We start from the raw sequence: 23,076 nt of genomic DNA on the forward strand, positions 1-23,076 counted from the left end.
CGAGCCCTGCGAGGGGACGCGGATACCTTCACAGGTATCCGCGTCCCCTCGCGGGCTTCACAGCTGTCCGCGTACCCTCGCGGGGCTCGCTGCGCTCGCCACGCTTCGGGCTCGGTGGCTCGCTGCACTCGCCACACTTTCTATTCTCAACTCCACGCCGACGTGGATAGTGGGGGTATGAAAAGGTCGTAGGACGCGTACCGCCGCCCCTCGCGGGCTCGCTGCGCTCGCCACGCATCGGGTTGACGTTGATCGTGGGGTGGCGTTAACAATTCGGGTGGCCATTATACACTTCAGGGTGCCTATTTGGCCTCTGTGGCCCATTTAACATTGTTTCCTATGGAAAAATCGGGTCAATTGAGGCATTGAACAGGAAAATTGGGTCAATTGAGACATTTAACATTGTTCCCTATGGGAAATCTCGGGCATCTCGTCGGTTGATCGCACCCGATTTTTTAGTGCATTCAATGCCCGAGATGCCCGAGATTTTTTACTAACGATGCCCACGATCAAAATCGTGGGCGCCCTTCTAAGTAAAGAGTACCGAATTGACAATTCATTTTGATGAACATCAGCTTCTCGACATTTTGCGGATGCAACCTCCTACACCTCTCGCTAACCAGGTTCCTGCTTTTAGAGTACACACTGGATGGGGGACAACTCAGGTAAAATAGTTTGTACAAGGGCCTCCAAACTGCCCTTTTTTTCCTGCTAGTACAGGAAAGGACTGTCTGACATGTCTACTTGGATGCATCATCGAAGTAATCCTCCACCATTTTTTAGGCCAGATTCTCTAAGCTGCAAAAGTGATAAAATGGAGAGTGATAAATAGCCGGCCAATCAGCTCCTACCTGCCATGTCACAGACTGTGCTTGAAAAATGTCAGACAGGAGCCGATTGGCTGGCTGTTTATCACTCTCCATTTTATCACCTTTGAAGCTTAGAGAATCTGGCCCTACAATTGGTAACAGCATCCCCCATGTGTAGGCCCCATAATAAAAATATTGTAAAATAAAAACACAATTGTTCGAACTGAATGCAGAATCATGTGTGTTTCTATTATTCACAGCGCAGAGGAAGTAAAAAGGGGTCAGTAGACCTAGAAAAGATTGTATGCGTGGAGTGTGTTGAGCCGGAGGAAAATCCACCACCAGAGAGACAGATACAGGTGAGAAAGTTACAGACAGACAACCAAGCTTTTGGCTGTATTTATTTATCACCAGTTATTTATATAGCTAATGCGTATTCCGCAGCCAGGTGCGTAACTAGAACTTTGTGGGCCCCATAGCAAAGTATTGAAAGGGCCCCCCCATTGTCCAAATTATAGTGGAATCACGTGATAAACACAATCACAAGACATGGCACATCAGAGCAAGGACTGAAACTTGGGGGCCCGAATGGACACTTGTGGGCTCGCTTCGCTTGCCACCGAGTTCATAAAGGCAATAGATGGTGGCGGGGATAGTGGCAGAGCTAAGCCTAAGCCATGACCTTGCTTCTACTTGTGGTGTTGCGCGTTATGTGGTTTGTCAAAGCTCCTTTCACCCACTTAGTTTTAGCACTTACTGTCACAGCAGGCCAGTAATGAGAGGGTATAGTTGCTGCCAGGACTGCTGTAAAATAGCCTGCTCTCTCCGGTAGGTCGGGTGCAGCTCAGAAACAACATAGAAAATCCTCCCTGAGAGGTTGGGGTGAGCCAGGATGCAGCAAACGAGATCTGGGTGACAGGCCAGGGATGAGCATTTGTGGAGCTGCCTGACATGCAGTATTTCCCACTTAAAATCCCCCAGGAAACTATTCACTCTAATTCAGTGGGCCCCTGGCAGAATTCTGTCTCTTCTGCTAAGATGAGGCCCGGTGTCACTGTCAGCAGCTGCTGGTGGAAATGCTCTCTTCCACTGTGACCAGCATGTGTGAGCAAGATCGGAACCACTGACAAGAGAAATTGGGTGACAGAAGAGAAGGTGCTTGACAGAATATTTATTTATTTATTTATTAACAGTTTCTTATATAGCGCACACATATTCCACAGCGTTGTACAGAGAATATTTGAACATTCACATCAGTCCCTGCCCCAGTGGAGCTTACAATCTATATTCCCTACCACATGTACATGCACACACAGACATTCTAGGGTTAATTTTGTTGGATGAAATTAACCTACCTGAATATTTTTGGATTGTGGGAGGAAACCCGGAGTAAGCCCACGCAAGCATGGGGAGAATATACAAACTCCACACAGTTAGGGCCATGGTGGGGATCGAACCCATGACCTCAGCACTGTGAGGCAGATGGTGTCAGGCAATCTTCCAGCATCTTTTCACTTGTTCCGCATCTTACAAATGTTCTTCTGTGTGATCCAAATACCTCAAACTTCGATTCGTCTGTCCATAACACTTTTTTCCAATCTTCCTCTGTCCAATATTTGTATTATTTTGTCCATATTAATCTTTTCCATTAATTGGCCAGTCTCAGAAACGGCTTTTTCTTTGCCACTCTGCCTAGAAGGCTAGTATCCCGCAGTCACCTCTTCACTGTAGTCGTTGACACTGGCATTTTGCAGATACCATAGTATGAAGCTGACGGTTGATGACCTGTGAGGCATCTATTTCTCAAACTAGAGACTCTAATGTATTTGTCTTCTTGATCAGTTGTACACCGGGGCCTCCCACTTCTCTTTATACTCTAGTTAGAGACTGTTTGTGCTGTTCTCTGAAGGGAGTAGTACACTTTGTTGTAGGAAATGTTCAGTTTCTTGGCAATTTCTTGCACGAAATAGCCTTCATTTTGAAGAACAAGAACAGATTGTTGAGTTTCACATAAAAAAATCTCTTTTCCTGGACATTTTGAGAGTATAATCAAACCCACAAATGTAATGCTCCAGATACTCAACTAGCTCAAACGAGTAAACCCATTTTCAGCTGTGCTAACATAATCGCACAAGGGTTTTCTAATCATCCATTAGTCTTCTAATGTGATTAGCAGACACAATGACCCATTAGAACAGTGGAGTAATGGTTGCTGGAAATGGGCCTCAATATACCTACAGTATGTACATATTCCTTTAAAAACCAGATGTTTGCAGCTAGTATAGTAAATTACCAATGTATAGAGTGTATTTCGGTACTTGTTTCGGGTCCCATCACATACCATTAGTTAAGGTATGCGATGGGACCCGATCAGACCCGATTTAAAGGTGCCCATACACGTTACAATTATTGTATCCAATATTGGATACAATATCGCATCTCATCGCATCTCGGTTTTGCGATAAGATGAGATGAGATCTAGTACAAAAAGTATGTGATGCACATTTTTTGTACTAGATCTCATCTCATCTTATTGCAAAACCGAGATGGGATGAGATGCGATATTGTATCCAATATTGGATACTATAATTGTAACGTGTGAGATGCGATATTGTATCCAATATTGGATACTATAATTGTAACGTGTATGGGCACCTTAAGGCTTTTTACAGTTCATTCTGCAATTTTTTTATCTCGTCGCATCGCATGCCGTTGCAATGGCATGCGATGCGACGCGATTTCCCATAGAGTCCTATGTTAAATGAACCCCCAGACCCGATTTTTAATTGTAGACCCACCCTGATGGGTAATTACTATGTGAAATGCTCCCCATTGTTAACGCCACCCCAGTATCAACGCCAACCCGAAGCGTGGCGAGCGCAGCGAGCCCGCGAGGGTCGGCGGTACGCGTCCTCTGACCTTTTTCATACCCCCATTATCCACGTTGGCTTGCAGTTGATTATATATAGTGTGGCAAGCGCAGCGAGCCACTGAGCCCGAAGCGTGGTGAGCGCAGCGAGCCCTGTGAGGGGACGCGGAATACATCTGCAGTTATCCGCGGCCCCTCGCTGCACTCGCCACACTATCTAGAATCAACTCCACGCCGACGTGGATAGTGGGGGTATGAAAAGGTTGGAGGACGCGTACCGCCGCCCCTCGCGGGCTCGGGGCGCTTGCCACGCTTCGGGTTGCTGTTGATAGTGGGGTGGCATTAACAATGGGGGGCATTTGACATACTAATTACCCATCAGGGTGGGTGTACAATTAAAAATTGGGTGTGGGGGTGCATTTAACATAGGAATCAGCCATCAGGGTGGCTGTACAATTAAAAATTGGGTCTAATCGCATCGCATGCGATGAGATGCGACCCAATCTTATAGACCTGATGCCATAAGATGAAAATCGGGGGCGCCGTGCTAGGAAACAAGTACCTGTATTTCTTATTCATTTAATCGGTTATTTTCATTGAGAAAAAGTGCTTTTTAAAAAAAATAAATAAGGACATTTCTAAGTGATCCCAAACTTTTGAACGGTATTGTATATAGTATACATGGAGCTGGCACTCAGAAATAAATACTAAAGTCTGCAGCGGTAGAATCAACGTATCGAAGTTTTCTACTTCATCATCAGGATACAAGTAAGGAACAATACAGGTAACATACTTATAGGGTTATCAACAATATGTGAATATCACAATTACGGGATTGCTAGTGGACGCACACCGATGACATCATCAGTTAGTCCCAGGTACCATATTGATCAACAGGTACCTGAAAAAAATGGCAATTCCATGCTTGGAGACGAAAAAGGAAATCTTTTTTGCAGACATCTCTGTATCTGATCATATACTTTTTTACACAATATACATTGATGACCTGTTCCTAATATGGACAGGGACCAAGGAATACTTTTTGTTGGTGACGGAAACCCATAACACCACGAGTAGCCCTATCAAATTCTCATACACCACCAATACATAATCAGTCAGCTAATGTCTACCTAAAGGTGCCCATACACGTTACAATTATTGTATACAATATTGTATACAATATCGCATCTCATCGCATCTCGGTTTTGCGATAAGATGAGAGGAGATGAGATCTGGTACAAAAAGTATGTGCAGCACATACTTTTTGTACTAGATCTCATCTCAGCGCAAAACCGAGATGCGATATTGTATACAATATTGTATACAATAATTGTAACGTGTATGGGCACCTTTACTACCAATTTATAAGGGCCAGATGCATTTTGTAGTGACCAATAAACCTCTGAAGCATACATCGACAGGATTATTTGTGAGTTCTTAGCAAAGGGCTGCATACCTCCCAACTTGAGCAGCAATGAAGGAGGGACAGTGGGATGCACGCCAATTTTTTTGGGTGTGGCCTAATTAAATGGGGTGTGGCCTATACTCACGACTCTCCCATGAGGCCACGCCCCCATTTTGATGCTATGGGGGGCATGACACAGAGGCTCTGTGAGCCTCTAGCCATGCCCCCAGCCCCCGCTGCTCAGCAGCCGACAGACGGGACTCCCAACAGCCCCCCCCCCCTCTGTCACTGTCGGCTGCGGGAGGGACGTGGGAATGTCCTTGAAAACCGGGACATTCCCGCGGTAATCGGGACTGTTGGGAGGTATCCCTAATCTATTTAAAGCCAAAACAAGAGCCATGATGTTAATCCCAGGGATCTGATACTCAAATAAGCAGCAGAGAGAACCAACAGGAAATATTTTCCATGGGTCAATCATTACCATGTCGCAAGCAATTACATCAGTAAAACTGTCAAAAGATCATGGCCTATTGTTAAATGTGACACTGTGTTGCATCTTGCTGACACTGATATCATGCCATGTACAGACGGATATCACTAAACTACAGATGACCAGTGATACACATTTTCTCACTCCAAATAATGGGTGTTTAAGTGTCTTAACTGCCTAACGTGCAGGTCTCTTCGTGTAGTCGCAAGTTTCTGTCACCCCCATAGTGCAAAAAATAATTCTTAATTAGACTCTGTCTGACATGTACTACTAACTTCATTGTATACTTAATTACCTGCCCTAGCGGAATCGCACATTTACCTCAATTTGGGAGTGCTACTTCACATCCGCTATCTATCTATCTATCTAACCACTTGTAGCGGCAGCACTCCAATAAAGATAAGTAATAGGCAATGGTTCTGCAATGTTTCAATGTTTTATTCACACATCGTCTTCAAGCAATGAAAAAACATACAAACGCATCTCACCTTAAATCCCCACCAAAAAGCACATGGAAATGGTGACCGGGCCCATCACCGAAAGGACGGCAAACACAATCTGACGTCACTCACATACCGGGTGGTAACCACGGTAACCGTATATGCTTAGACATAAAACATTAAAAACAAGCATAAGGCATGGAGGAATAAATAAACATTTAGTCCAAAAAGGTACAGCGTATAATAATGTCATCATGATCAATAATGTTAGCACACACAAGAACACAGAAATGCTGCAGGCATCAAAAACAACAGTTACAAAATAAGAGACTGAAGTGAAAATTTGGGAGCTACAACAACATATGTAAGACTGTTTGAAATATTAATAATTAGTGTATGGATATAATTTACATTGTGACAAGATATATCCACTTCTCTCAAGTCTCCCCTTTAGGGTGTGTCCTACAGCACTACTCTCATAGTATGTAGCACCGTTACTACAAATAATGTGGAGCTATTCTCATAATATAAATATGTATCAATTATTTCATTTAAATTGTATCAATGTGCACATTTTTATCCCTAATGCAGTGGCGCACACAGGGGGGGGGGGGTTTCTGAATACCCAGAAACCCCCACAGGAGTCTAAGTGCACTAGTCTGAAAGCTGAGGGTCCCCTCTTTCCATGGGTACAAGAATTTTAAAATCGGCCCTTGGGAACCGGAGATATCTGACTTCAAAGTAGTGGTCCCCATCCAAGCCTGTTAATTGCTCTTCCCAGTCAGATATTTCAGGTTCTGTCTGACTGAGTTTTTCTCAGGCAGGTTTAGTTAAACTGACGTTTCGTGGCTGGTGTCGCCACTTTATCAAGGTGCCAAAGAACAATAAGAACATAAAACAAACTTACTTAAGTAGCCCCCGGTGCCGTTCGTGACGCCCGGCGTCCGTCTCCGCTGCGTCTAATGATGACGTCATGCGTCCACATCGACGCCGTGAATCACGAAGGAGACCCGTGGCACGTGATCTGTGAAAACAATAACAATAAGATGAGACAATGATACAAGAAAAAGCAACATTGTAACAATACATCAATATAGAAAAAACATATATAACATCTAAAATCCAAAGTCGCAGCCCAGTGACAGCATAATAATGAAAGCGCTGTGTGTAAGTAACAGCAAATCGCATATAGGTAAAAACGGACATACTGCAATTGTAAACACAATTTGTAATACTTATATAAAGCAGCTTAAGCCCAAGTTTTCATTTAAACCGCAGGGTGCCAATGTATCCAGAATATAGATCCATCGGCACTCCGCCCGTAGCAGCACGAGAGATCTGTCACCTCCTCGGGTCGAATAATAGATCATATACCCCCTCTGACCCGAGGAGGTGACAGATCTCTCATGCTGCTACGGGCGGAGTGCCGAGCGTCGATGTGGACGCATGACGTCATCATTAGACGCAGCGGAGACGGACGCCGGGCGTCACGAACGGCACCGGGGGCTACTTAAGTAAGTTTGTTTTATGTTCTTATTGTTCTTTGGCACCTTGATAAAGTGGCGACACCAGCCACAAAACGTCGGTTTAAATAAACCTGCCTTGGGTCTTTATTGTGCGAGTGCCGCCGTCCCTCTACATCACTACATTTACCTGGCTCACCGCTGTGAGCACAGGTTTGGAAGGCACCGCATCACTTCAGCTGTTTATCTTCAACATTATCCCTGCTGGGACCGATTGCCTATTTGGAGTGCCGCCCCAGCTACCCTATACATATATATATATATATATATATATATATATATATATATATATATATATATATATATATATATATATATATATAATTTTTATTATTATTATTAATGTTATTTATAAACATTTGGTCTATCTATAATACTTTAACTGACCCGGCATATACTGGGTCACCTAAGTGTCCATCTCCGTGCTTTGCTCCGCCGCTCTGGAAACCCCCTTCTGAAAATCCTGTGTTTGCCCCTGTAATTACCTGCTGTCACTAAGCATTTTATTACATTTTCAGATCAGAGAAGAGTTTGCAGACACTGAACAGATAACTATCATTGAACGATTCCCTTACCCATTCCAGGTATGAAATAAAGTACAGTATGCAACAGAACAACTCAAATAACTCAAAAAGCTCATAAACTCGATACATAGAATTTTTTAGACTTTACAATATATGTGCTTTAAGAAATCCAGTTCTCAAATGTTTAATGTACTGTCTGCATTCTAGAAATGGCTGCAGGCAGTACTATAATATGATCTCAGTCCTTTTTCCTAGTGCAGAAAGCAGATCCCACGCATGCTGTTGGTTAGTGTAGAAAGTAGACCCCATGCTGTTGATTAGTGTAAAAAGTACAGGGGTGTAGAGAGCCACACCTGATTGTAGTACTGAACAAGGGACAGGGGCCATGTCTAAAAAAGGGGCATGTCCACACTCTAAAAAAATACTACAATGTTAAAAATGTACCATGCGCTCCACAGAAGTCCCTCACCATTCTTATTCAGGGGGAGAAAGAGGACGCACAGAGGAGGGCACCCGCTTCCTACCTTGCTTGTCCCACCCTCTCTGTCCCACTGACAAAGCAGACCTTGATGCAGCTGCAATAAGTTAATTAAGTATAAATCCAACATTGAAATCAAGGAGCAACTGCTCTTTAGGTTAGGTTCAGTGACAGTAACTACTTTTCAATAACCACAGCCACTGCCATCTCAAATCTGAGACCCTGGGCGGTACTCTTTACTTAGTAGGGCGCCCGTCGCGGTCATCGCGGGTACATTTATGTCTGGCCGCGACGCGACCGACGCGATGCCCGCGATTTCCCATTGAAACCCATGTTAAACATGGAAATCGTGTCGGTCGCGTCGCGGCCGGCCATAAATGTACCCGCGATGCCCGCGACGCGATGCTCCCGATTTACCATAGGAATCAATGTTAAAAGGCGCGATGGACCCGATTTTACTGTTAAATGGCTCAATGGACCCGATTTGGCCATAGGAATCAATGTTAAATGGGCCACAGAGCCCATTAACCCTTAAATGTCCCCCCAAATTTTTAACGCCACCCCACGATCCACGCGAACCCGAAGCGTGGCGAGCGCAGCGAGCCCGCGAGGGGCGGCGGTACGCGTCCTCCGACCTTTTCATGCCCTACTATCCACTAGGGCGTGGAGTGAGAATATAATAGTGTGGCGAGCGCAGCGAGCCACCGAGCCCGAAGCGTGGCGAGCGCAGCGAGCCCTGCGAGGGGACGCGGATACCTTCACAGGTAGACGCGTCCCCTCGCGGGCTTCACAGGTGTCTGTGGCGACGCCGACACCTGTGAAGCCCGCGAGGGGACGCGTCTACCTGTGAAGGTATCCGCGTCCCCTCGCGGGGCTCGCTGCGCTCGCCACGCTTCGGGCTCGGTGGCTCGCTGCGCTCGCCACACTATTCTATTCTCACTCCACGCCCTAGTGGATAGTAGGGCATGAAAAGGTCGGAGGACGCGTACCGCCGCCCCTCGCGGGCTCGCTGCGGTCGCCACGCTTCGGGTTGGCGTTGATCGTGGGGTGGCGTTCAAAATTGGGGGGGACATTTAAGGGTTAATTGTGCCTATTTGGGCTCTGTGGCCCATTTAACATTGATTCCTAGGGCCAAATCGGGTCCATTGAGGCATTTAACAGTAAAATCGCGGTCAATCAGCCTTTTTAACATTGTTCCCTATGGAAAAATCGCGGTCATCGCGGTCATCCCGATTTACCCGCGATGCCCGCGATGACCGCGATGACCGCGATTTTTACCCCCGACGCCCGCGATTTCAATCGCTGGCGCCCTTCTAGGTAAAGAGTACCCCCTGGGCAAACACATAGTTGCCTACCCTCCTGCATTTTGCAGGAGACTCCCTGAAATAAAAGCAATCTCCCCCTCTCCCTCATTAATCTAGAAATCTCCCTCATTTCACCTAGCCCACATTACACTGTTACATTTTTTGGGGGGAAAAGGAATGAGAGACAGATACATTTACATTGAAACATTAGCACCATTTCCCAGCACTTTAGCATGTATAGTAGCTCTTACTAACTGCTTTGGTGCTCATCTACATTTGGATACAAGTCATTTTAAAAGATTTCTCTCAGATGTAGCAGTACACCCCTATGCTTCTAGGTGCCACGTTCACAATCTCTATTCACAATCTCGCCATATATGGAAGTAGACACGCCTGTAAAATTCTGCTACCAACTATAATCTCCATGAAACTAGTTTTCTAAAGTAGGCAAGTATGGGCAAATACCAAGTACCTATACTTGGATGGTCTAGGGGCAATGGTACAAACGCAAATACAGATTTTTTTAGATAAAAACATCACATTTTGGTTTTATCCCTTTTAATTACGGACAGACAGTAACTGTGGTTTCAAAGTGGCAGTGCCTCAGACGTCACATATTTTATTTGCTTGTGTGCTGAATAGTAATATCCTGTGTAACAGCTGTTCACTACTCATATTAATTTACAGATATTGCAGTATCTGCTAGAGGGGAAGAACTAAAGCTTGTGCACACGGATGTGGACATTAGATAATTCCATGTGCTTAATTTTTTTATTTTAAAGTTGTATAGTGGAAACATAGATATGTACATGAATGTCATGTTCCCTCCCTGCTATACATATATCATTCGGTCCATAGAATTCTCTGAGCTTCTTCAGGGCCGTAACTAGGGGGGGGGCTGGGGGGTCACGCGCACCGGGCGCTGGAGGTGAGGGGCGCTGTGAGGTCCGGTGACAGGTATGTGGACGCTGTAGCGGCATGTTACTTTGACTCCGTCCATCTCCTACTAGCGCGGCTGCAGGAAGCGCTGATGACTTCGAAAAGACTTGCCGGACGCTGATTGGCTGAATTCAGCCAATCAGCGTCCGGCAAGTCTTTTTGAAGTCATCAGCGCTTCCCGCCGCAGCGCTAGTAGGAGACGGACGAAGTCAAAGTAAGATGCGGCTGCGGCTTCTGCGGCTTCAACGGTGAGAGGACTGTGCGGGGAGGGGGGGGTCTCCGGCGCCAGGGACAAGGCGTCATTTGGTCGGTCCCCCCTGTCAGCTGCTAACTAAGCAGCGGGGAATAAACGCTGTGCGCATGCGCACAGCGTCTATTCCCGCAGCCAGGGGGCTGGGGGCATGGCTAGAGGCTCACAGAGCCTCTGGGTCATGCCCCCATAGCGGCAAAATGGGGGCGTGGCCTCGCGGGAGAGCAGTGATTATATGCCACGCCCCCAAATTAGGCCACGCCCCCCGAAAATTTCGGCGCGCAGCAGCATCACTGGGGGGGGGGGGGGGGCACCAAAAGACTGCCTTGCCCCGGGCGCCGGAAACCCTAGTTTCGGCCCTGGCTTCTTTCGTCCTTTCGATCACCTGTTAATATTAGAAAGTATTGAAAAATGAAAAATGTTACTAAATCAATGCCAAATAGTGTTATTATACATCTACTGTACATGTAATTGAAGAAATGTGAAAAATATGGAACCAGTAAGTAAATAGAGAATATTCATATCTGTGTTCTAGTGCTTTATCCCTGCTTATGTGGCATACATGGAGCTAATAGTATTCACAAGCAAAAAAAACCCATTGACATACAATACAGTATGGACAACTTAATATGAACTACATTAAATCTCAAAAGGCATTGTTACAACCTCAGCATGAAAAGATTTATAGATTTAATATCAATACTTAAAAAGCATTTAAATACACAACACACATAAATAAACAATATATATAAAAAAAATTATACTGTTAAAATTAGTAGCATAGAAATAGCTGAACCACTGATAGGTATACAGTATGTGGACCAGATCAATTACTTGGTACCAATTGGTTGAATTGCAATTGAGACGGGACAGTTACCACTCTTCAACCAATTGGTACCAAGTAATTTATCCGGTCCACATATACCTATCAGTGGTTCAGCTATTTCTATGCTACTAATTTTAACAGTATAAAAAATGTTATTTTTATTTTTTACATATATTGTTTATTTATGTGTGTTGTGTATTTAAATGCTTTTTAAGTATTGATATTAAATCTATAAATCTTTCATCAAACAAGCGCCACTTTTTCTTGTATTCTCTTTTGTGCTATTGGGATTAACAACCCCATTTTTTTGTGGCAGCTATTAGCGGAACACCTCTGGTGGCGCCTACTTGAGCTATCTTGGTAGTCTCACCCACTTTGGAATCCTGTTTTTTTTAAACATAATGAAGAAATTGTTGCCTCTAATTAGGCAGGTGCAAGACATCGTAACCTTATGCATGGTTGTCCACCCGCATTTCCCTCCGTCACCCATGAACCCCCACCCGGTGGGGGGGGTCCGTGGGTCAAATGACGTGATCGCGGCATTTTAGCCCTCCCCCCACAGTGCAGTGTCTGAAATACCGGCATTGCACTGTGGGGGGCGGGGCTAAAATGACGTGTACGCTCTAGACACACATCCAATAGGACATCCAAGGAAACTCCTTGTGGACATTGGACATCGGGGGCATTATTTACTCCTTTAGGAATCCGGTTCCAGATGCTGTACTTAAATTATACATTAAACATTTTCATACCTCCCAAGGGGCTGGTAAATTTTAGCAACGGGGGGCAAATGCAATCAAGTGGCCCAGCTTTTCTACCAGCGAAAGAGCAATGGAAAGATGAATTGAGGAAAAACCCCTGAAAAATCTGATTACTGCATCCATTGCACTTTTCATTACCCTCTACATTGCTCTCTGATTGCCCCTCCATGTCTGTGTCATCAGGAAATATCTCCATGTTTCTCTAATAGCCCACCACATAGCTTTCTTGAGTCCTCCCCTTACCAGACCACACTGACCCCCTCTCTGTTCACCTTACAGAACCCCTAATTCACTGTCCATCCCACAGTACTCCACCATCTTTTCAATATCCACCTCACAGCACTTGCCCCCACCCATGGCGTACTAGCACCACATGCCAGAAATTTTTGACCACGCCGCATACTTGGGGTTATTCTGGTTGATTCACAAGGCTGCTAATTCAAAGCGTTGCAATTCCACCAAACCCCACCCTGTGTCTGCCCGCTCGCAGCGTAAATTCGCCCGCGCAGGCTGCAAATGGATGTTTAGCATAAACATCCATTCGCATGCTGCGGGTAACCATAAAAAGATATGGAAGGTACACGCATATAAAAGTCACTTCCATATGCATGTACGCTGGGATGGATATGGGTGGGCAGCTGACATCCGGTGATGTCGGCCACCCACCCCCCACACCCCCGTCACCTCCTCATTACCATGAAATGCTGGGCGTTCCTATATGGTAATGGATCTGCCCAGCCCCCCGCCCTTCTCCGCCCCCCCCGCTCGCCGCGTAGAGCAGAATGTAGGACCGATGTTGTGCGTCTGCGTATGTGCAGGCGCGTTTCTGCGCATGTGCAGAAAAAGAGTGCTTGCACCCACTGCGACAGTGGGTGCAAGCACTCTTTTTCTGCACATGCGCAGAAACGCGCCTGCACATACGCAGACGCACAACATCGGTCCTACGTGCGAATGCATGGAGGGCCGAATGAATATGAATAACCCCCACTGGCTCCCACAGAGAAAAATAGGAAATACACATTGGTCCTAATTCTGGTTCACTTCAACCATGTGCACTGCAGATGGGGCAGATGTAACTTGTGCAGAGTGAATTATATTTGGGTGGGGTTTTACTTCAAAGTGAGATCTATATTGCAGTGTAAAAATAAAGCAGCCAGTATTTTCTCTGCACAGAAACAAAATAACTCCCACCAATCTAAATCCCACTGCACATGTTGCATCTGCCTCGCCTGCAGTCAGTGGCGTAACTACAGAGGGTGCAGGGGATGCAACTGCTATGGGGCCTGGGGGCTTGGGGGGCCCGGGGGACCAGAAGGCTATCCCCAGCACCCTCTTAATTTTGTTTTACAGCTTTTGTTTTTAAAAAGTACAGTGCAGGTTGCAGCCTGCACTGGCTGTGCCCATGTTTTGAGTTCCCCTTCAGTAGGAGCAGGGCACCAGGTGCCGCACAAGACACCACTGCCTGTGCAGTGGATGCCAAGAAACACAGCACCGCTTTCCAGAGGGAGACCCGCGGCTGATGCTGTCCAGAGGGAGACCTGTGGCTGCCACTGTCCAGAGGGGGACCTGCATGAGCCGCTAGTGACAGGGAGACCTGCGGCAGCCGCTAGTGACAGGGAGACCTGCGGCAGCCGCTAGTGACAGGGAGACCCGTGGCAGCCGCTGGTGAGAGGGAGACCCACGGCAGCCGCTGATGATTGGGGGAGCCTCGGCAGCTGCTGGTGAGAGGGGGACCCGGGCCGCTGCCTATGAGAGGAAGACCCTGGCCACCGCTGGTGAGTTGGGGGCCCAGGCCACTGCTGGTCACCCTCTAACACTCCCTGTCTCTCATTTGCACCCTCTTGTACTCCATCTTTCGTTTGCACCCTCTCTCACTCCCTGTCTCTCCCTCACAATTTCTCTCTCACTGTCTTTCCCTCACACCCTCCCTCCCTGTCTCTCTCTCGGTCTCTCTCTTGTGACAATTGTGTGTGTGTGTGTGTGTGGCGGGGGCCCGTCCAAAATTTTTGCTATGAGGCCCACAGACTTCTAGTTATGCCTCTGGACCCGGGCCACTGCTGTTGAGAGGGAGACCCGGCACTGAAGCTGCCCAGGACACCCTGGCCGCCGCTGGTGAGTGTGAGACCCGGCACTAACAGTACCAGGTGTACACAGGCGGCCAGTCCACATACTGGGGGAAGCAGGGTTATGAGGGTTATCCTTTTCAAACAGCTGCCCTCCATCCAATGTTCCCTCTAATTGTACGAAGGCTGTGGGTGGCAAAAGATTTTGGCTGTGCAAATTTGGAAGGAAATTTAAATTTTTGTGGGTCACTTATATATAACTGGAAAATTACATACAGCATTTGTGTTAACTTTACTTCAAAATGATAATAAACATTTAAACATTCAAATCACAGCACACAATGTAGTTATTGGTTGAAACACACATTAATTGAGTCCACAACTGCAAAAAGGGACCTCTGCTGCTTTGTGCGCACGCTTGTCGAGTTGTGTGCGCGCGCACGTACGCACAGCTTAGGGGGAACACTGCCTCCATCCTCTCCCCTAACTAACCCTCTCCTTGCAAACCTTCCATCTCTTTCTCCCCAGCCTCTCACACCCCCTCTGTGTTATCTCTTACCCTTTTGTTCTCAACACCCCAATTTCTCATCCCCCTCCCTCATCTTTCATCTTTTTCTCTTACCCTGTCTTTTTTTATCTATCTTTCTCTCGCCCTGTCTCTATCTTTTTCTCCTGCCCCACCTCTTTCATCTTTTTCTCTCCCTCTCTCATTCATATCCCCTTCTTTCTTCTTTTTCACTCTCTCCTGATCTCCTTTTTCTCTACTGTGCCCCCTTCTCCCACACCCCAGCTATTTCACCCACTGTCTGCCCTTTCTCTCTTCCCTGTCTCTTCTCTCTTCCCTTGCTCCTTTTCTTTCTCTCAGAACTTTTCAATAACTTCCTCTCCAACTTACCTCTCTATTTTGCTCTGCACCTAGTCTCTTTTTCTCCTCTATCTCTCTCCTCCCCCCTCTAGCAAATAACTAGCGCTTCCCGCGCCGCCGCGCGCATAGCGCTAGTTATTTGCTATTCACTACAGGGACCCGCCGGCCGCAGCCAACATTATACACATGATGGCGCCGCAGGTACCCTACGCACGGACACCCCTGACCGCCCCAGCACTGCAGGGACGCTGGGGCAGCAATTTTTTTACACAATTCGCTGGGGGTGAGGGGCGAACTGCCGCCCTCCAGGTGCCGGCGCCCTAGGCAAATGCCTAGAGCTGCCTAGTGGTGGCGCCGGCCCTGGAGAAGCCAATGAATGGAATAGCTGCACTGCAGAGCTGCAAAGGAGTGTAACCTACTGGCCAAACATAATCCCCCCCCCCTTCCTTATTACAGTATATATCCCTTTAGTATATGAACTTGCACTTTAGTCAGGTGCATCCCCGCTCCTTTGCCTATGTCGTTGGTTGCTGTGTAGGCTTGAATGGGCTTTTGCTGCTCCTTCATCCTCTGCAGCATAAAGAGGGTGGAGTTCCAGCGTGTCACAACCTCTTGTTTGAGGTGATGGCAGGGCAGGTTGAGGAGTTTTTTCTGCCACTCCAGCCTTCATCAGGCAGTGGCAGAATGGCAAAAGTGCCCAGCAATTTTGCGGGACACCACAAGCATCTCCTGAATGCTCCTGTCACATTTTAGGTTGTCTTCCGACGGTGTCTGGTTGTGTGCTGCAGAGAGCAGAGCAGAGAGCGTGAGAGGTGAGAGCGGCAGCGGCGGGCTCCCGGAATAATATTCGGAATATCTTCATCTCCATTACAGTGTGTCTGTGAATGTGACACAGTCATGTACATGTTATCTGTGCTTAAGGTACAGTGCTTTCATTAACACTGCAGAATGGCTTCCCGGAGACACCTGTAACACCCTATCTAAGTGTGATTCAGTAGCAGGACAGGTGTGAGAAGCAGCCGCCATTTTTAATCCTTGTCTGGCATATGTGATTTCAGTATATGGTGCAATATTTAGATTAGCGCAGGCTTCCATTAAAATAAAATTGGCCTTGCCTTAGTTTAAATCTGGGTCTACTATTGTGATATGTCATCACCATCAGCAGCATCCTCCTCCTCATCAACTTCCTCCTCAGTGCCAGCTACATCAATTTCCTCCTCCTGGTGTACAACATTGACAACTTCTAAATCAGGAACTGGACTGTGGGTGATCCTTCCAGCATATGCAGAGGGCATGCTGCAAATGGTGGAAGGAGCCACCTCTTCCCATACAGTGATGGGAAGGTCAGGCTTCGCAACAACCAACACCCTTGGACTCTCCTTGGGGATTTGTGATACCGTGTCTTTTAGAAGGCTGGGTTGTTTGCTGTCTTTTTGTTGACAGCTTAACTTTCTTTACATTTCAAGGGGGGGAGGATGAGGAGTAGGGCTGCGATTGTCGTGTGAAGCTGGACCACTAGTCATGAACATAGGCCAGGCTCTTAGCCGTTCCTTGCCACTCCATGTGGTAAATGGCATATTGGCAAGCTTACTTTTCTGCTACAAGGATTTACTTTTTTCTTTTCTTAAACATACTCAGCTTTGCCTTTTTGGATTTCACACGCCCTCAACGATGACATTGGGCATCAGCATTGGCAGAAGACGTTGATGGCATTTTATCATCATGTTCTATGTCGTGACTAGTGGCAGCAGTTTCAGCACTTGGATGAAGTGGTTCTTGTACTATTGGAGCCTCCATATTTTGGTTCTCCATTATCTTTCTGGAGTACAGCCACACAGCAGCAGAGACACAGAAAATTTTGAAAGGATTATTATTTACGTCAGTAACCATTACTGTAAAAAATAGAATGATTTATTATTTAGCAGCACCGATGTGCGGGGTGCACACAGGTGAGTTGAGACTTGTACTAACCTGGCGTCCCAGATAACAGTCACACAGCAGCAGACACAGAAAATTTTAAAAGGATTTTAAGGAATTTAAGTCAGTAACCCTTATTGTCTAAAAAAAATTGATTGATTATTTTGCAGCACCGATTATTTTGCAGCACCGGTGTGCACCCTCTCCCAGCTAACAGTCACACAGCAGCAGACACAGAAAACTTGAAAAGGATTATTAAGAAGTCATTAACCCCTTTATTATTGTAAAAAAAAATAAAAAAATGTGGCCTGCACAGGTGAGGTGAGACTTGTAGTACCCTCTCCCGGCTTACAGACACAGCAGCAAACACAGAAATGTTTTAAAGGATTATTAATAAGTCAGTATTATTTATTAACCCCTTTATTCTAAAATAAAAATGATATTTTGCAATTTATTTTGCACTGACTTGTAGCCTGCACAGGTGAGGTGAGACTTGTAGTACCCTGTTCCAGCTTAGTCACACAGCAGCAGACAGAACATTTTTAAAGGACTATTATTAAGGAATTTGGTGGTAGGGAGTGGGACTGGACACTGGAGGACAGGTAAATCAATCTATATGAGGCACAGGCACAGACTATAGGAATAAATATATAATATACAGCACAGCACAGACTCTGTCAGTGAACCACCATACTACACTACACTAACACAGTCAGACTCAGCAGAACTACTACAGTGGAGTGGGAGAGTGAGCACGCGGGCAGGGGCACGCGGGCAGGGGCCAGGGAAGACAGCCAGACGTGCACACTGTTCAATTTCCTAAACTGGAGTGAACATGGTGCCCGCCCGGTCGTCCTTATATAAATATAGTGACGTGGTAGTCACATTGTCCGGATCTCGCGAGAGCCGACAGCAGGATCTTGCGGCACTGGAAAGGCGCGCTCCGAGTCTGGGCAGGAAACCCCGAACAGGCTCGTGAACGCGTTCGGATAGCGGGGTGTTCGGGGGTGTCCAGATTCCCGAAATCCGGATGCGCTCATCTCTACTTTTGAGTGTAGTTTTATTTTAGACCATAGGGCCCCCTTATCTTAAGTACCACGGGCCCCCAAAGCCTTAATCCAGATCTGCACACTAGGTACAACAAGGAAGCATTGCAGAACTGGACACAACTAAGGAGCTATGTAATATTCGGTGTATCACAGAAGCTGTGCACTACAGGACACAACAGCAAAGTTGTTTTTACTGAGCACAGCAGCATACCTCCCAACCTCTTGGTCTTGCAAGAAGGGCGTGGCCTATTATCGCATCGTCCCACGAGGCCACGCACCTGTTTTGACGCTGTGGGGGCATGGTCCAGAGGCTCTGTGAGCCTTTAGCCATTCCCCCTGCCTCTCTGGCTGCTGGAATAGACACTGTGCGCATGCGCACAGTGTTTATTTAGCGCTGGTCATCAACTCGGGGGGACTCCTAAGTGCCACCCCCCCCCCTCACTGGGACACTGCTGGCCGCAGGAGGGACGCGGGAACGTCCCAGAAAACCGGAATGTTCCCATGGTATTCCGAACAGTTGAGAGGAATGCAGTAGGGTTCTGGGAAGAATTTTTTTTTATATTTCACTTCTGGAGATGCTGTATATTGCTATATATTACTGTAAATTACTGTACGGAATACTACAGTGGATGCAGTATACTAATGGGCACCAAAGGGTATGCTGTATATAATTAAATACTAATGGCAATGTTGTGTATTGCTAGGCACAAGAATGATAAATGTGTACTAATGTTATACATTGAACATTTGAACATTGGGGGTGATTCAGGTTCACTCACAAAGCACATTTGGTTTTCTAATGGACAAATGTGGTAGCAGATGTAACTGCAGGTGGTAGCAGATGTAACATGTGCAGAGAGAGTCAGATTTCAGTGGGGGTGTACTTCTAACTGATAACAATATTGCAGTGTAAAAATAAAGCAGCCAGTGGCGTAACTATACCTCCGCAGCCCCCGCGGTGGCGGGGGGGCGCAGAGAAATTGGGGGCGCCGCCGGGGGGCTGCAGAGGTATAGTTACCTGTGGTCTTCGTCTCGCCCGGCTCTCTGCCGGGACCTGCCTGACGTCACGGTCCCGGCCGGCTCCTGCTGCAATGAAAACTGACTATTATAAAATGGCTGCCCCCATACTGCAGACAGTTTTCTGTCTGCAGTATGGGAGCAGCCATTTTCTAAGAGTCAGTTTTCATTGCAGCAGCAGGAGCCGGCCGGGACCGTGACGTCAGGCAGGTCCCGGCAGAGAGCCGGGCGAGATGCAGACTGCGGGGACAGGTAAGTGTAAGAAGGGGGGGTCAGGTTAGGTGGGGGGGGTGGCGGGCGGCGGCGGCGGCGGAGGTGTTCGAGGGGGGAGGGGGCGCCGAAAAACCATCCGGCGGGGGGGCGCTAAAAACTTAGTTACGCCCCTGAAAGCAGCCAGTATTTAACATGCACAAAAGCAAAATAACTCACCCAAATCTAACTCTCTGCACATATTACATCCGACTCCCCCCCCCCCTGCAGTGCACATGGTTTTGTCCATTAGAGAGAGAATTTGCTTTTGCAAGTGAACCTGAATCACCCTCATTGTGTTCTACAGACACAGCAAGAAAGCTGTGTGCTACTTGGAACAACAAGAAAATTGTGTAGAACTAGAAATAATGTATGCTTTGAAATACTGGTATCAGCAGGTTATCATTTCACCTTATGTACAGTAATCTGAGTAATGTATTAATCTTTCAGATAATATATGATGAGGGACCGCTGTATGTCTTCGCACCCACAGAAGATCTTCGGAAACGTTGGATTCACCAGCTAAAGCATGGTAACCGTTCTTTCCAAGTGCAGGTTGATCTGCAATCAACAATGCTCTCTCTCCTCCTTAAACCAAAGTACATTTTCTTCCAAATGAAGTTTGATTAACATATTCGCTTTCCTAGCATGGTGCCCATCGCATTAATCGTGTACATTTTTATAAGGCATACAATCTGTGCGATACGTGCGATTTCGGTATTTAAATCATATTTATTGTATGAAAAACAGTAGTATAGTAAGGTACAATGCGTGTGATTCGATGACTGCGATGTATGCGTTTAAATCGATTGCCGTTTATAGTTTGGGGAGGCATTAACAATGGAAGTGGAGTTGACATTATAAGCACCCAATTTAATGCATCAACACTTAAAAATCACATATCATCTCATTATAAACCACTAAATACTGTACAGTGTCATTTTAAATGCACCCCATTCTTATCACCACCCCCACTATGAACGCCAACCCGAAGCATGGCGAGCAGCGGCGGTACGCATCCTCCGACCTTTTCATACCCCCACTATCCACGTCGGCGTGGAGTTGATTTTATAAAGTGTGGCGAGCGCAGCGAGCCACCGAGCCCGAAGCATGGTGAGCGCAGCGCGCCCCGCGAGGGGACGCAGATACCTGTGAAGCCCGCGAGGGGGCACGGATACCTGCGCGGGGCTCGCTGCGCTCGCCACGCTTCAGGTTGGCGGCCATAGTGGGGATGTTTTTAAGAATTGCTTCACATGGAATCACTTCACATACAACCGAAAGGAAACACATTTGATTCTTTATCGTATAAGCACCACCACCATAGTAAAATAACATGAAAATCATATCACATTGTATGCCACGACATACCACTACTTATGATATGTGAAGGCATGTGATAGGATTTACAATGCCCAAGATAAAAAAATCGCATCAATCGTATGCATCGCATGCATCTTATGACATTAAAACAGTACGACCGATGCGATACATGTGATAAAAATGGATACGATGAAAAATCACTGTAGTCGCATAAATCGTATACATCGCATGCATCTTATGGTGCAGAAACACATAAGATGCATGCGATGCTTGCGATTAAGGACCGATACATGCGATGCTTATCGTGGGCGCCGTGCTAGGAAAGCAGTACCACATATTCTAATTACAAGCAAATTGTCACAGTCCTGGCTGATTTATGGGGTATTTCCCTACTCCATGGAGTCTGACGATTCTCCAGAACAATTATCTTGTGCTAGGTCCATGTTAAGCCCCATTTAAAAAAACAGCTTTCACTTAAATAAAAAATTCTATAAAGAGACATTAATATTTTATTACAACATAAAATACATTTCACTGTTGCATTTTTTTTCAGTGAATGTTCCAGCAGTTGCATGGCCACCTCTATGACACCCAATGCAGCACTTAGAGTTCTATACTAGGGATTGCCATTGTCCATTGATGATTTGGCCATCGATAGTTTTGCCATTGATGGGAGAGAACCAGATGGTTTCCCTCCGTCGATAGAAAAGCATAACTGAATCTTTTTTTTTACTTCAATGGGCAGGGACACAGAGCATAGCTCAACCCCTGACACCCTTAAAGCCCTGTCCACATGTTCTGATTGGCCCATGGGCCAGTCAGACAAATAAAAATGATGGCCATCGATGTTTAAACTATGGATGCGATACTTAAGCTATGGTCATATATCACATAGTATGCTTCCATCGATGGTCATTTGCACTATTGCAATCAATGATGGCAATAGGTCGATGGCCATCCCTTGGTGCCAGCTGCACCCCAAGCCAGCAGAATGGAAGTGTTTGGGGCTGCAGGCTGCTCTCTTCCAGGCTGCAGTGAATCAGTGCACAGATAGTGCGGACATGGGGGGGCGGAGTTTTGTACTAGAACGTATCTAGATGAAATAGCACACTTTTTTAGCGTATACCTTGTGGAGTAGTACTTAGTATATAACAATTTGGGTATTCATTTGTACACAATTGAATAGACATATATGTATATCTATGTATATCTTTATAGGAGCTAACTGTTTGGAATATATATGTATATAAATCCAGTGTGGCCCGGCACTCCAATCATCTGTGGGTAACAGTAGGCTGCAGTATCGAACACAAGAGCAGGGAAGAAGAGGCACTCAGCAGGACTTCAAAGAAGCAGCACAAAAGGCACAGAGATTTGTAGCCAATCAATGTTTCGGTATTCTTAACCTGTGTCAAGATCAATTTACATACATACAAAACGTACCTTATATCCTCACCGAGTTTCTTGCTTCCCCCATAGGTACGGCTATGTCTCCTGCCAGCGACATGTGCACCACAGCGCAAAGAATGACACCACTAAGCTGCAACGTGTGCTTCATGGCTCTCCCATGGGAAATGTGGAGGATGCCTGGAAACAATATAAATAACTATAATAGTAACAAAGGACAACAAAGGAAAGAACACTGTGCATTTCATGAACTATACATAACAATATTTAAAAGTATAGGTGGAATCACGCAATGCAGCAGCTACATAATCAAACACATACTTTTAGTACTGCCTAATCAACCAATCAAAAAAGACAATGCATGAAGAGAACTTAAGGAGGAATACCTCTGTTATAGAAAACAGCTCGGGGACAGGTTTTCATTGAGGCCCCAGGGAGAAACAGTTTTTAGTCTGTGTATTCACCGAGCTTCACATGTCCTTAGCCCTATCTCCTGCCCTCAATTTTTTCGGAATCTGATTTATAATGTTATAGCGCAACATAGATAACTTGTGCCCAAAATCCCTAAAAT

General features: G+C 46.2%; 1 protein-coding gene across 1 annotated transcript in view; it reads left to right on the forward strand.

Annotated features, from left to right (window-relative positions):
- Positions 1-23,076, forward strand: part of BTK (Bruton tyrosine kinase) — a 180,160-nt gene that overhangs the window by 23,453 nt on the left and 133,631 nt on the right. Inside the window, exons 3-5 of the mRNA XM_083159033.1 lie at positions 1,070-1,168; positions 8,055-8,120; positions 20,229-20,310. Of these exons, the coding sequence (XP_083015159.1) occupies positions 1,070-1,168; positions 8,055-8,120; positions 20,229-20,310 (247 nt within the window). The remainder of the gene's footprint in view (positions 1-1,069; positions 1,169-8,054; positions 8,121-20,228; positions 20,311-23,076) is intronic.

This window comes from Crinia signifera, chromosome 9, assembly GCF_055691185.1.
Source record: "Crinia signifera chromosome 9, ASM5569118v1, whole genome shotgun sequence".
Classification (NCBI taxonomy): domain Eukaryota; kingdom Metazoa; phylum Chordata; class Amphibia; order Anura; family Myobatrachidae; genus Crinia; species Crinia signifera.